This window comes from Diadema antillarum, unplaced genomic scaffold (assembly GCF_040938485.1).
Source record: "Diadema antillarum isolate AM-2024a unplaced genomic scaffold, OU_Dant_1.0 seq00000429_RagTag, whole genome shotgun sequence".
In the NCBI taxonomy this organism is placed as follows: Eukaryota; Metazoa; Echinodermata; class Echinoidea; order Diadematoida; family Diadematidae; genus Diadema; species Diadema antillarum.
Genome location: NW_027271410.1, coordinates 23,005 through 38,923, shown reverse-complemented (window position 1 = coordinate 38,923; position 15,919 = coordinate 23,005). Strand labels below are relative to the sequence as shown.

General features: G+C 37.5%; 1 protein-coding gene across 1 annotated transcript in view; it reads left to right on the top strand.

Annotated features, from left to right (window-relative positions):
- LOC139732501 (inositol 1,4,5-trisphosphate receptor-like) overlaps positions 1-15,919 on the top strand; it is a gene marked incomplete at its 3' end in the record, with an annotated part of 116,967 nt that overhangs the window by 78,681 nt on the left and 22,367 nt on the right. Inside the window, exon 7 of the mRNA XM_071643362.1 lies at positions 4,327-4,410. Coding sequence (XP_071499463.1) covers positions 4,327-4,410 — 84 coding nt within the window. The remainder of the gene's footprint in view (positions 1-4,326; positions 4,411-15,919) is intronic.

Here is a 15,919-nt window from a genome sequence, read left to right as displayed (position 1 = left end):
GTCTTGCGTTTCTTCTGAACAGTCAATCATGCCATGAAGAGCATGTACAAAGAATTACTATGTCTGGGACTATAGGACAGTTAATGACATTTTCTTCTCCATGTGGCACACTTTATATCCAAAATGTGATGTCAGAACATGAGTATCCATTTTAGAACACTTGAACAGACCCCACAATATGATACAAGTCATGGCTCTTAGACTGTACATCACATTTATACAGATGTAATGAAACAAATTTGAAGCTAGGCATTCGGGTCATCTAAGAATGATTGGATACTTGTGATATGAAGTAGCAGTGAAGAAATGAAACTGGAAGTGGTGTAACATGATGATTGTAAAACTCAAAGACCAAGACCATTGTTACCACAGAGTTTGTGCAGTGAGATAGTGCTATAAAGAGTGAAAAGCAGACACATACGGAACAGTGTAGCATTAGGATGGCACTAACATCCAGTTGCCATTTTTTTATATTTTTATAGCTTTTTGTTTTATTGTGGGTGATGTTTTGTTGTTAATTTGATAATGTGTACATCCCTTGACCCATCCTTCGCACAATTACTTCCCACTCAGTGAGTGGCAAGATTTTCTTTATGTATCTCTTCGTTGTGCCTTTTGCACAATTACCCCCCACTCAGTGAGTGGCAAGATTTTCTTTATGTATCTCTTTACCTGGGGCCATCTTCCTCGTCAAGCTTAGCTTATGATGATGGTCCCCTGCATTTCATTTTTATCATTTCCTATTGCTTCCTTTCATATATGATATTCGTTCTTGAAAAAAAAGAAAATGTATGTAAGATCCAAACGTTACGAATATTAGCTGTGTAAATGACTATGTAAGTATTTTGTTGATTTGTTGATTTGTATTGATTTTGAAATGCAGAAATAAAAACTGAACTGAACTGAACTGAACTGAACTTAACACATCTTCTTATACACCTCATAATCTCTGATGGCCCCATACTCCATATCCCATACACCTTATGCTCCATACTCCCATATACACAAATTTGTACCTCATACCCAAACCCCCATATACACCCCATTACCCATACCCCCATACATGGTACTGGTTGTACCCCATACACCCAATATTGCATACACCCCATACCCTGTACCCTAATACACCCCATAGTTCCTTACACCCATGTCCCATGCCCTATGCCCATACACCCCATACACACTCATTCTCACCAGACACACACAGACACACACAGGCCACACACACACACACACACACACACACACACACACACACACACACACACACACACACACACACACACACACACACACACACACACACACACACACACACTAATTTCCAAAGGACCCTTCTGCCTCTTTCTTCCTCCTCCTCCTCCTCCTCGTCATCTTACCTACAATGTAGTCTTGCCCATTAAAATCACTTCAACCAGCCCAGTGCACACATTGTCTCAGGATTCCAGTTTTGGATTGATGTGACAATGCTACATTTCTCAGAAGTCGTACTGACCCCTAAGCAACCTTTCTAGTCCTTTATGTGCATGAAGCATTATTTTCCAGGCATATTTCATTCTTTTACACTACAATCAATGAATATCAAATCTAAAAAGACCAATTGTGATAACAATATGTTTGTATGTAAGTGGTCCCTTTTCAATAGACCTACCTGGTGGGGAACATGCACATTACCTATTTGCAGCGCGAGGTCACCTGATGCTATGTTGGACTACCATGTGACAGGAACATTGACCAATCGCATGGACCCAAACCACATTTCATAGTGCACCATGTTTGTCCGTGCACTTGATGGATACCCAGGCTTGATGTCTGTGGCTGCCGCGTTGCTTTCGGCACTCTGTCATACTCCTCTCTGCCTCTTGCAATTGATTGTTCCTGTCGGAGGAAAAAGGGCAGGGTTGTGATCAAGTCCATCCCTTTATACTACTTTCCCTGATTTCCCACTGCTTGTCCACTGTTGGCAGGGGCCATCGTTAAAGGACAAGTTCACCTTCATAGACATGTGGGTTGAGTGAATGCAGCAATATTAGTGGAACACAATAGTGAGAGTTTGAGCAAAATCGGACAATCCGTTAAAAAGTTATGAATTTTTGAAGTTTCTGCTCAGTCACTGCTGGATGAAAAGACTACTATAGCTTGTGATGTCACATGAGTACAACGATATAAAGAAAGAATAAAGAAAATTCAACATATTTCCATTTTCCTCGCATAACAAAAGAATACTCGACTTCTCTCTTTCAGAAGGCAGGGGGAATAATTTTACCCTTAACATACGTCAGTAGCAAGTCGAAGAACTGTGCACTTTATTCAAAAAGTAAAGTTTTGTGAAATTCTCTTTTTATTTTCCTTATATAGTTGTACGCATGTGACATCATATACTGTAGTAGTCTTCTTTTCCAGCAGTGACCGCGCAGATACTTAAAATATTCGTAACTTTTGAACGGATTGTCCAATTTTCCTCAAACTTTCACTGATGTGTTCTACTAATATTGCTGCATTCTCTCAATCCTTATGTATACGAAGGTGGACTTGTCCTTTAATTACCCAGTAGATGAAGGGGCGACAGTCTTTTTTGGCAGCAAGTTGACCCAGAAAACAAGACTGTCCCCCTGTTCAGATGCAAACCAGTTTATACCAAAACTCGATAAAGAAACAACGTATTATTAGTTACCCCCTGCTTGTTCACGAAATACGGGCAAATATCTACGGTCTGGTGCCATATGGCACCAGACCGTAGATATTTCCCGTATTTCGTAAGAACAAGCAGGGGGTAACGATTTTATCTTTTTAAGTGTAAGTGCTAACCTTCTTCTCGCTGATTTCCCCTCGTGAATGATGTTGAAATCGCCGGCTATCAGCCATGACCATGTTGACTTAGGCCTACGTCTCGCGAGCTGATTACTGTATGCGCGCATACAAATACGTACACGTACACGCCATAAGATACTGCAGTGCAGTAGCCAGATAGATAGAAGTTGCTGTTGTTTATCAAGTGTCTAGTGGTCTCAGGTTATGTGCGCAATACGCTTGAGGACCGCGCGCTGTCCATTTGTTTTGTACAGGATTAGCGCGCACTTTCCTATAAGCGTCTTTGGTACACGCGCAGCTGGCTGTGTAATACAGTATCATGACGTCATATCACGTAATACGGGATATATTCAGTGGTTGATTGACCAATGAGATTACAGAATTCACCATCACTAAAAGATAAAAAGAATTATCGTATAGCCGACAGACCGTTCAGATGCTAATTTTGACCATTCTGGAAAAACGTAGTGTAGATGTGCAGTTTCTCACTGCACATGTTGTTATGGTATTGAGTGACAGGTACAAGGTCACCTTTCGTGCTCGCACGTTTTGGTATAGCTTTACCGTTCTAGTATAAATATTTTGCGTCTCAACACCCTGTATAATTTGAACATCAAGAATAATGAGAAAGCAACCTGTGAGCAATCTGTAAAAATATAGGAAGAATTAGCAGAAAAGTTACGAATTCATAAAGATGTCAGTGTCAATATCAAAAGATTCAAACTGCATTCAATATGTGTGATGATATCACCACTAATGTTGACACTTGAACTGATACGTCATGTTGGTTTAAAGTTGGTGTTTATGTCGATGTTGCTGTGGACACTTTTGTTGATATCAATGCAGAAAATACATTCCTCTCATATGTCACTGCATTAGTACAGTCTTAAACACACGTGTTGTAAAGAATCTCACCGCTAGTTCCTGGGTCCCATTGTGTGAAACTATGGTAACTCTGCAGTAATGGTAATCTTGGAATCAGTGATAACTACCATAGCAACACTATCCCTTAGCCAATTAAAAAACAACCAAACAAACCAAAAAATCACCGATGGTTACCATCGATTGCAGAGTTACCATTTTAGTTGCAAAGTTGCCATTGTTTTATGCAACAGGTCTCTGCATGATCTGTGACTGCTTCTACAATTTAGCTGTGTTCTTGTGAGCCCCCCCCCCATAAATAAGCAGCAACAAAAACAACCAACCAACCAACCAACCCACCAACAAACAAACAAACAGTATGACAACACAAATGATAATTAACTGATTTAACATGACTCATAGACATTTGTTAAAATTGCCGACTTTGTAATAATGGGTATGTAGGTCTAGAGAAAAGTGGCTAGAACATTTAATGTTCAATTTATGAGGAAATCGTTATTCCCTATCACTGTAATTTCCTGAAAATTTTTAGTGGTTTTGATTTATAGTTTTATGGCACCATCTAAGTGGATTATCCTGTTTCAGTGTGATATTGTTTTCATGGCATTTTTAAATGTTTTCATTCTGTCCCAGGTCAACGCAGTCAACTGCAACACATGTTGGAAAGTTTCCCTTTTCATGGAACACAAGGAGAACATCGAAGAGGTTCTAAAAGGGGTGAGTTCTCCGTCAAATATAAGTACTGCTCTTTAATTTGTGTCGTAACCATAGTTTGCTTCTATTCGTGTGATTGTAGGTTGCTTTTGTGTGAGCATGTGGCCCAGTGGTCAAATAGTTTGACTACATACTGAAAGGTGTGAGATTCAACTCTCTTTGGAAACACTCTTTGTTCCTGAGCAAACTACCCTGTACACCTATAGTGCGTAGTATACCAGTCCAACTAGCTCCAATGAAAAAATTCAGGATTAAAAAGAATTTACCCTCTATACCTGACCAATACCTGGATAGTAATCACTCAAAGCAAACACATTATATCATATTACAAATTTATAACCTCCAATTTGTAATTTTTGTTAATTTCTGTTACTTTGTGTTTATTTTTCTATTTGTTATAAATTGGTTTTTTTTTTATAGAGTTGGCAGAAATTGCCCAGATCTTCACTCGTCTGCCATCAATAACAAACAATTTCTCACCAAATACTTCCTTATTTGGCTTAGCTGCATGCTGGCCAATGGTGATGTTGGCACAATCACAAGCACAATTCATATTTCAGTTCTGTCATCGATTGTATTGTGCCCAGATGCATTAAAACAGACGCATGATTGATAATCTGAGCTTCCCTGTATGTCTTTGATAGTGCGTTAAAAAGAATCTGAATTGTCAACACTCCTGTTCAGGGCTTAGATGTGTCACCCACTAAATCCCCCCTTTTTTCTTTCAAAGTATGGTACTTAGCTTGCATATATTTTATCCATATTCTTATAGTACCTCTGCAGCTAAGTGTTTTGTTAGATCTCATAATGACCAGCAGATAGTCATAGATGATGCAGACATTTAAAACCTGTATTCTGATAAAGCTGTAAATTTGCTATCGAAATGCATTAAAAAATGAAAGTTGGCATGAAACAAAAGTACTTTAACATTGATAAAGTATTCATGAAATGTTTATCACTTAAAAACAGAGATTTATTGCTTGAGACTCACTTCTTAACATACATCTGTGAGGAGAACAGAAACAAGCAAAATAGATATGTAATTATCACAATTCTTTGGTCTGCAATGCACCACTCAAATTTGATGTCATTGATATCAATTTGGCAATCCAGGAAATTCAATGCACAGTAAAGGATGGGTTAAAACCCCTCCCTTGCCTTATCTACCAGCCCAAAATGTATTGGTTGAGGCTGGGCTTCTTTGACCAGTCTTACCCTGAGAGATGTAACTATATGTAAAGTGCATGACTTTTCATTACGAAAGTTGGGCCCCTAATTGACTGATGGAGCTTTTGAATAGATTCGCTAACCATGGGGAAGTAATATCAGAGGTGGTTTTAGCCTCCTAAACTGTAATGTTGGTGATATTTTTCGTTGTAATATTGAACATTTCTTTTCTCTTTCCTCTGCTGCTGAGTCTCTTCTTGATCGTTGAATGTAGTATTAAAGGGGAAATCCAGTCCAAATCTAAGTTAATTTGATAAGAACAAGTAAAATGTTACGAGTTCAACAGCATAAATTCATTCGAAATCGGATGAAAAATAAGGAAGTAATGACATTTCGAAGTTTTGCTATTTTTTTGGGAAACAATCCTTGAACAGTCAATATGAATATGCAAATGGCAAAGTGAGCATGTCATTCCCTCACAACTTACCATATAGTTTGTACATACAATTTGAAATTTCCAGTTTTTCATTCAAACGCAATTATGCCCAAGGCTCAAATCCTGGTATATCTAACTGATCACTGTTCTGAAGTTATTCAACTAGGAATAACGTCATGTTTCAGACTTCAATGACAGAAACATTGAATTTTCGTCATTTTTGTGTACACGATCAATGGAAGATTGTGTGGGTATGACATGGTTAGCTCACTCATTTGCACATTCATACCCTCTGTACAAGAACTGTTTGGGAGAAATTATCAAATCTTCAAAATTTCATAACTTCCCTATTTTTCATCCAATTTCAGTCAAATTTTTAACATTGAACTCGTAAACTTTTACTCTCTTTTATCAGACGAACTAATATTTGGACTGGATTTCCTCTTTAAGGCAGCTCTTGCAGCCTGAAGAGAGCTTGTATACATGGAAGAAAAATTACGAGGAACTTAATCAAATTACTGTAAACAGATATGGATCCAGAGATCAAATTAAGAGGAATAGTGATCATATTACTCTGTGCTACTCCTTGTGTACAGAGAAAAAAATATGCTGTACACAATGGGAAACACATAATCTCTTATTTTTTTTTCTTTCTTGTATCTATTCATTTGTTGTAGACCCAAGAAATCCACATCTACACTATCAGATTTACATATAGATACGCATACATGCAAACACACACACACACACGCACACACACCCATGTTCACAAATAAAACATATCCAATCATGTCGATGACTGCAGTGTAACTGACAATTCCCATGTATCTCTTGAATCTTCCCCTTTCCTGTCGGAGTACTCGGTAAATGATTCACATCGTGCATGTTAACAGGAATGTAGATTATTTGGTAGATGACAGTACAATGATCAATATGTCCCAGGGCCTGAGTTACAAATTGTAGGTTACCTCCTTCACTTCCATAGACAACTATACTGCGCATTGCTATGAATGGTATTTTAGAGGAGTGATGCTGGGAGGGCTAATCACTGTGCAGAAAGTTGGTATCAATATGGCTGCTATTTTCCTCTTTTTTTCCCCTCTCCAGTTGTTCAGAATTACATTTCATAATTTCTGCCTGCCTGAAATATGCATCGTGTGGTCTTGTTTCTGTTTTTTGTCCCTATGTTCACGTAATGGTGTCATCTTTCATATCTTGCTGCTTTGTTACAATTCCAAGAACATTGGCAATGATCTGATGGATTAGAGGCCAGTTGAGATTTGATGCCCTTTCACCAGTTTTTGTGATAAAATGTGAATTTCTATGTATTTCAGCTGTTACTAGACAGATCTTGCCAGATAAGTGTCATTCCCTTAGGGCATCTATAGATGATTTTTATCATTTGGGACATTTTTCTTTTGAGTTTTATTGCTCGTAAATACTGGCTTGTTTTTTGGAGTGCACTAGATACTCCACAAGATTTCCCCCAGTTTGTGGTTACTGATCGTGCCAAGTTTGCGGCTTACCTCATTCCTTTATTGGGAACAGAGGAGAATCTGGAAATGAGTGCACTGCCCTCATTGTTGGATTGCCCGCTGGGACTCATCATGTGACTCTGGTAGACTTTCGGATCAGAGAGCTTCCCGACTCTATTGGCCAATCACAAACTGAGCACTTCCGATTGGTGTTTGATGGAGAGATTTGTATTGCAACACTTCACTCCAAAATCATGCCATGTGACTTTTAAGTTAGTAACATAAATAGGAACAGAAAACATAGTTTGTTGATGTCAGGGAAACATATTGTCCTTTCTACTTTATACCAAATTTTCTCTTAACTTGCCATTGGTCTTCAAGAGTGAAAACCCACATCAAGATATCTCTTGTGAGTTAGCCAAATTCTGCAAGTGTTGTGGTTATCCACTATCTGAAAACATATTTTCATGAACTCATCAAGCCGCTTACATTGAATACATAACTAGAGAGTGTGACATTTTGTATCTATGTCATTTCAGTCTGTGTTTCAAACTAGATGCCATGCGTAGATGATATTGCCATGTTGCAAGCTTTGATGTTTTGATAAAGTCGAACAAATATAGATTATAACATATTTTTTTTCCACTTCCAAACACACACAATCATGCATAATATACTCTTTCTCAAAGGCCTGATTATTTTTATTCATTTTTTTTTTACTCATCTCTGTTTTTGTTTTCCATTATGACAGTTCTGTGATGTCATAAAGGAATGGAAATTTCATGATTTATGTCAGTGTACAACCATTAACTCACAGAGTTTGCTTCCCTTGCAATTTGCATCATTTTAATCACACTTTAATGACCACGCCATCATTCAAGTTGAGAGGTATGACACTTACACATTTTTTTCATATGTTAAATATCAAGACATTGCAGAGACAATTTTACCAGACTGGAGACAAATGTTGACGTCAGTGAAATTCCTGTCAGATGTCTAGGAAGTCCTTCTGGATAGCTGAGATGTGATTTAGGAGCAGGTGACTTGGGATGAATTTCATTTCATAACCAGGTATCCAAGGACATTTTTTGATTAGCGCAGGATAGTTTGTATGAAGGTGTGATTTTTGTTTCCCCTTTCTTTGTTGTTGTTGGGTTTTTTTAGGTGGCTATACAAAAATCACTGATGTGAAGGAATAACTTGCTGTTTGCGGTATTACTCATAGTATTCTTTAGTATGAAGTAAAAAATACAGTGTGAAGAGGGTATTTGTAATAATGCTTTCATTTTAATTTCTAATTAATGATTACTTTTTGAACTTCTTCATACTTTTTTTTTGCTAGCCCAGATGTCTAATAGTCACCCTGCACACAGATGATTACATGTATACAGTTTCATATAGTGTATTTGTTGTCTGAACATAGTCCCATTCAATATCTTGTTATAGGGGCTGCAGGTACATAATGATGATGGAAATTATAGTGACATTACTACTTCTTCCATTATTACTTTACATTTAGGTTACTTTTCAGCTGTGTAATTATGATGAGGATTGATTATTATTCTTATCATTACTATTTTTCTAAAATCATTAATGCCATTCTAATTTTAGAAGCAAACTTTGCAAGTATATGATTAATTTACAGTATCAAATACAAATGCGTAATCATGTGACTGTCTGTATGCACCAATCATGGCCTGAAATAAGCATCACAATTGATGAAATGTCAAGAATTGACATTTATTAGAGATATGTAACTTTTTAATAGTTTATTTTTAAGTTTGGCATCGGCCAATAAGGCTGGAGCTTCTTTTCTATTTTCAATATTCTTATCAATTTTGCATAATACTTAACAAAATATTTGTTTATTTGTTTTTGTTTTTGTTTTGTTTTGTTTTGTTTTGTTTTGTTTTGTTTTGTTTTTTTTTTTTTGGGGGGGGGGGGGAGAGAATTTGAGAGGCTACCAAAAAATAGTATCTACTTTGTACCATGCAATTAAATCCATCAGTATGCCTCCCCCATTCTTGAACAAAGAGGGCTAAAGGCTAGCAAGGGGGTGAATCAGTGCAGATGAATGAGAGTAACAGCAGATACAAACTGCCTACTCCTTCCTCTTCAAGATTTGCAATGTTTCAGGGTGCTTGCAAGACTTTTTTTTTTCCACTTGCCCAGTTGGGCGAGCAGATTTCAAATTATTGCAGATCACTTGCCTGTACATGAATATTAGTTGCCTGTAAAGAAAGTCCCAAAATATGATAAATCATATAGAAAATCACGTGTAAGTCAAGGACTTAATAAAACAAAGTCATATGAATAAACAGCACACGTTGATTCACACACTTAAACACATTGGAGTAACAAACTTGGTTTGGTGGAGTGTTGGTGTTACATTGCATTGGGGCTTCTTCATGGAAGTGTTGGAAAATTGCTGAAATGAAATTAAAGTACAGTGCCTCACTAAACAGTCATTATCTATGGGCTTTTTGTATGGTTGACTTCATGGGTATAAGGGGAAAAAAGTGAAAAAAGGCGGCTTCAGAACTTGTTGTTTTTCCAAATTTGGGCATGCATCTTTTTCTCATTTTTCCAAAACACTTGCCCGACTTTGATTTTCACTTGCCCGGGGCCATTAGGCAAGTGCTTATGTGTAGCACCTTGTGTTTGAACTCAAGGCACACCTCTCACTCTCCAGGCGAAGCTTGTCACATACTTGTTTGTTTTCCTTCGCTTGTTTTGACCACTTTTGATGTAAAGGTGTTCAAGAGGTTTGAATTGTATCCATACAATTGTATACATGTGTGTGTCGGTGGGACTCTTGAAGTTCAAGGTAGACCGCATGACACATGGCCTAAGGGGGCTGGCCAGAAATAATTCCCATTTCCTACAACATGAGCCATCTACTGATTCCAGGCCTTTTGGAGTTACACCACCAAGTCTCTTTAACTAGTCTGAGTTCCAGCCACTATTGTATTTATTTTTGTCTCATTAGTTTCATTGGTAATTTTGAGATATTTTACTTCATATAATATATGTATAGATTTGATCAAGTTTATGCTCCTTTATGTGTTTTCTGGTTTGAATTTTAAATGAACAAAACCTCCTTCCGGTGCCAGAATATCCCAGGTGCATCATTGGGTGTCACTTGTGGGTGTCATCATCTCGCTTATGGTACAGAATTAAGGTTACTAAATAACTTTCAGGGAATTTCAGGCAGTTGATAAATGCAAAGATTTTTTGATTATCAGGTTAGAAACATCATTCTGAAGCGCCAACAAAAGTGGGACCACAAAAACTTTTGAGCCAGAAATGCATTTCTGTAGAGATGATAAAATTTTTTGCAACTAGATGTTTTAAAATGCATTAATAGTTCAGGCCTGCTCACACCAACCACTGCCAACTACACTGTCACACATCTCCGCTCCTCGCGTCGAACTGCGCAATGGAACTGTGCAGTGACAAGGCCTCCCTCTTGACTGACGATAGAGATGATAAACTAAACAAGTCAAGAAACGCGATCCGAAAGGCCTTTATAAATGCATTGTGATATTGGGTATTGAAACATGTTTCAAACATGGGAAAGATGATAAACGCAGCCTTTAAGTTCCTTTTGTCATGTGAATGAACTTTTCTGTATTTCAGCCAATATAAGATTGTTGCTGTTGTTTTTGCAGCAAAAGGTGTATAAAGACCTGTCATTATGATGTAATGATGTAAAATGTTGAAACTTTTGAATGTGAAGGGTTGATGTAAAAACACCATCAGGGTTAGATTTTGCCAGTATAAAATTGTATAGTGCGTGTAATGGCTGACAGGTTTGGAAGGGCAGAGCTGAGCAGGAAAGATCTGTGTGTATTCGTCTGAAGTGAAGTAGCTATGATGAGAGACAGGTATCCTGTTTAGGTTAGGACTGTTCTACGCAACCCTGGGGAAGTTGTCTAAGATATTAAAAGAACTCATTTGTAGGAAGCATCGTGTGTATATATGTAGGTGGGGATGGGGGAGCCTGGTTTCTATCAACACTAGCATGTTACAGCCTGACGTTGCTGTGAAACCCTTTAGGCTGTACAATCTTACAATACTTACTTTGCAGTATCCATGTAACATAATTTATGATATCTGAGAAAGTAAGCTTTTCATGTTGAAATGGCTGGAATTTGCTGCACAGATGGACAATGTTGTAGCTTCAAGCTACTGTTTACCATTGGGAGCAGTGGTTGAATAAATGTGTGAGTTATCACATTTGATGCATATGTATAGTTTAGTTGTATCACAAAACACCCCACTATATAACAATTTTGCAATCAAGCCACAAATGTGAGGAGACATCACTAATTTTCTACATTAACCATAACTGAGGACGATTTATTCTAGAAACAATTTTGATCAAATTGTTTTTCACATTTTTATTTATATCTATTGATATTTAGTATTGATTATTACATACTGATAAACATTTGCACATTGTTCTTTCATCCATAACTCACATTTTAGAACTATTTTGAAGCACTAAAATGTGAACAATAGGTTTTTTTTTCACCTGCAAATGGTAAGTAGTGGCTTTAAACAGTTAAAGGATATGATGGAAAATCATAGGAGCATGTTGTGTATGCTTGCTATCTGCTACCCATGTAGTCTCACCGTAAGTTTTGATATCTTGGCGTTTCTGATGGCATCTGCCACACTGAAAAGACGTGCATGTGTAGCTGGTTGAAAATAGGGAGATGGGTATGCAAAAGATGTTGATGACCTTCAGTGCGATACGACTTGTATTCTCCATTTTGAAAGCAGCAGTCTGACTCAACCACATTCTTCCAGCATAGGAGGATTGGATGCACTGGAAAATATATTTACTTCTCTAGATTTCAATGTGCAATTATGTGGTGCATTCTCATTAAAAAAAATTGTGATGTTTGTGCACTTTCCATTCACATTGCAATGAAAAACTGTGTAGCGACATCGCAAGTTTTTACCGCTGTAATTTGCATGCGCAGTTAGCGAGGTAGTAAAAGATGACTGTTGCTATGGTGTATTACAGTAGCTTGGTCTGCCTGCTGTACATTGTGTGTGTGTGATTTTTAAGGAAGAATACAGAACTCATGTGACAAATGTTGATTTGGGGTTGTTTTTTTTTGTGTGTGAGTGTATGTGTGTGTGTGGTATTAAACTGTTCTCATTAAAAAAAAAAAAAAAGGTATCACTTCACGCAAAGTTAGAAAATTTGCACTCCTGTCCGTGATTTTTCTGGTGATGTTGAAGGTGTCTTTTTGGAACCAGTTGTTCGACATACCTGTACTTCAGTTGCCCAGCAACTTTCACCCAAATGATTATCTGATTTTTCCAATGTTGCAATATTTCCTTGGCAGCACCTTAATATTGGGCAACTACCGAATGAACCACAAGAAGTCTAATATTTCTCAAATATGCCTTCCATGCATTTCTAAGTCTTCTTTCTAATATCTAGAAAGCAAGTGAGCATCTTAAAGGGGATGGCTAGTAACTGATCAGTGGGAATCAGTGGGAATGCTGGAGGATGATTGTTCCGGTTCTTGTGGGATTCATTTAAGAGTACAGTTGAACCTCTATTATCCGGCCTCCCTTTATCCGGATCTCTCTATTATCCGGACGCAATCTCGCCGTGATTTTTTTTAATAATTACGGGAAGAAAGGGGGATTCCCAACTCCTTGAGAACTCCTACCCAAACACACATGAATTACATATTACTTCCAATATGATTAACATACATTGCATCAAATTTCCTTCCAAATTGCTTACCTTCAGACATTTCAACATCCCGAAACATCCCCAAATGTAACAATGAAAAGGTTGCAGTATACACATTACTACATGTGGTACTACAATGGGCTACATCAGTACATGTGTATGTATATGTACATGTATAAAGCATTGAGTCTCCCTTATCCGGCCAAATCCCTTATCCGGATGAGCCCCGGTCCCGACTTGTCCGGATACGAGAGGTTCAACAGTACATTATACATCTATTGTTGTGTGAAAATGATTTGCTTCAGAGTGGTCTCATATTCAAGTAATGTGCAGTTTAATGTTTCCAGGTTAGCGTGCCTGGTCAGTGACGGGGCATTAATCTGCACATTACTTGAATATGAGACGGTTCTGCAGCAAATAATTTTCACATAACAGTAGATATATAATGTACTCTTAAATGAATCCCACAAGGATTGGAACAATCATCCCTCAGCATTCCCACTGATTCACACTGATTCCCACTGATCAGTTACTAGCCATCCCCTTTAAGTCGAATGAACCAATTACAAGAAGAGTGAGAAGTAGTGAGTTCAAGCAATATCACTTAGAAAGAATTTCAGAGGAATCGTGAAAGTCAATATACCAGTTGAATGGTAGGAATGCAAAGTCCTCTAACATTGCATTTTGATACTGGTATTTCAATTAAAGTAGGCTTTTCTGGACACAAAATCACAAAAATCATGGCATAGTTTTAAGTTGTCCTGTGAAAGGTTAATGACTACACATTTTACAGAAGAGTATCTCTTTTTAGTTTAGTCTTGCTTATCGTTTGTCATGGGTTGGTTACTATGCTGGTCAAAACAAAGAAAGTCAGTACTTCTCTGTAAATTACAGAAAATCAGGTTCTTTTTTTTTTGGGGGGGGGAGGCAGGATTTTTAATTGCATATGTGTAGAATTATCCCTTTAAAGGCATGGTAAGAGAGCAATTTTGAATTGCTTTGAGTCATTGATGAAAATCTCCAATGAACTGAACAAAATACGTAATGATGCAGTGAATGCTTTCATGTGCAAAAGAAACAAAATTGTGTGCATTAAAGGTGATTTTTTTCTAATCCCCAGGTCAATGAAATGTCAGTTGCTATATTGCGTACCAAATTCTAGGTATGCTCAGTTAGCATATATGTAATTGTGAACATACCCTTGATTACCCTGTTGTCATTGTATCCTGAAAACACTTTGCCCTTTGAATTCTCGCAACATGTAATACGATACACACACATAATGTAGTTACACACGCATGCAGTTTTAGCATAACTTTATGTCACTGTCTCTCACAATCACAGTACAGTTCCTTGAATAGATTTTTCCATAGCTTACCAGAGCAGACACAAGCCTTGTGGCTTGTGCAGTCATTGTCTTACATGACATTGCTTCACTTCTTTTTGGGAAAAAAACAACAACAATAAACTAAAACATTAAATTACAGTGGTCACCGCTTCGTTGGGAGGGGTCGGGAGACAAGTTTTTCTCCTGTTTAAGCAGTGGCTGGTATTGGCCCATGCAAACCACACAACATGAAGCTCAGTATGTGGGTATTATACACAGTTATTGTATTACACCCACTAATAACCACAGCAACAAGTGCACATGTTACGACACACAGACATAAAACGGCGATTAAAAAAGACACAGCAGTCTCATAATTTTGGCAAATGCATCATCGAAACAAACCTTCATTCCTTTGATCCACAAAATGACCCTTTGTAGAGTTCACAGTACATGTCAGGTAACGATATCTGTGACTTTAAACAACATGCACATTATGATGACACTGTATAAAGAACCAAGGTTGTATTTATGTCCTGTAGGGTCAGTTAATATCTTGTGGATGGTATCAATTTCTTTGGCGGCACGCTATATCTGGTAGAAAGAATCAAAAGTCCCTGTCCCTATACCTTGCCTTTGAGTAGGAAGTGCTGTAGACATGTTCGAGGTTACGGGTATCATGAATGTGTTCCGTTCCATCTTACTCGTGTCCTCTTGCTTGAATCGTTTTTAATCTGCTACAGTTCCACACCTTTTGTAGTAGTTGGTGTCATACTGGTTAACAGCTTCGCCACAGCCACTCAGCCATAGCAATATCAGCTGTCCATGTGGCTATTAGGTGTTTTCATTCAGTAGATTACAAAATCCTCTTTCATTTCAGTCATGTATATATGTGTAATTGTTATAAAGTTCCAAAATTAAAAGAAAAACAAACCTCTTGATACCTCAATCTATGACTGATTATTTAAGAAATTGTCAACATTTAGAAAATAAAAAATTTTAAGTTTTCTCCTAATTTTGTGTTGATGTTATTTTGCATTAACATTAAAGTAACAACCACAAAGGTCAAAACAACAATTATCATCTGATTGTTTTCATTTCTTTTTAGCATGAAAACCATTATAAAAAAACAGTAATTTCAAGTTATTAACACTTGTCCCTTTCTAAAAATGGGCAGAGGTGTTTTAGAATAGCCTTGGACTTTATCTTGTGTTGTTGTCAGTGTGTGTAGAAATGTTTCAAAACGACGTAATCGTTGGTCTTGAGATTTAGATACCTTTCCTGAACAAACAGCATTTTGAATCATTTGTATGCATTGATTCTGGATTTGGGGATTTGATGATCAGAGTTGTGCATCAATAGGAGTTAGGATGGTAGGATGTAGT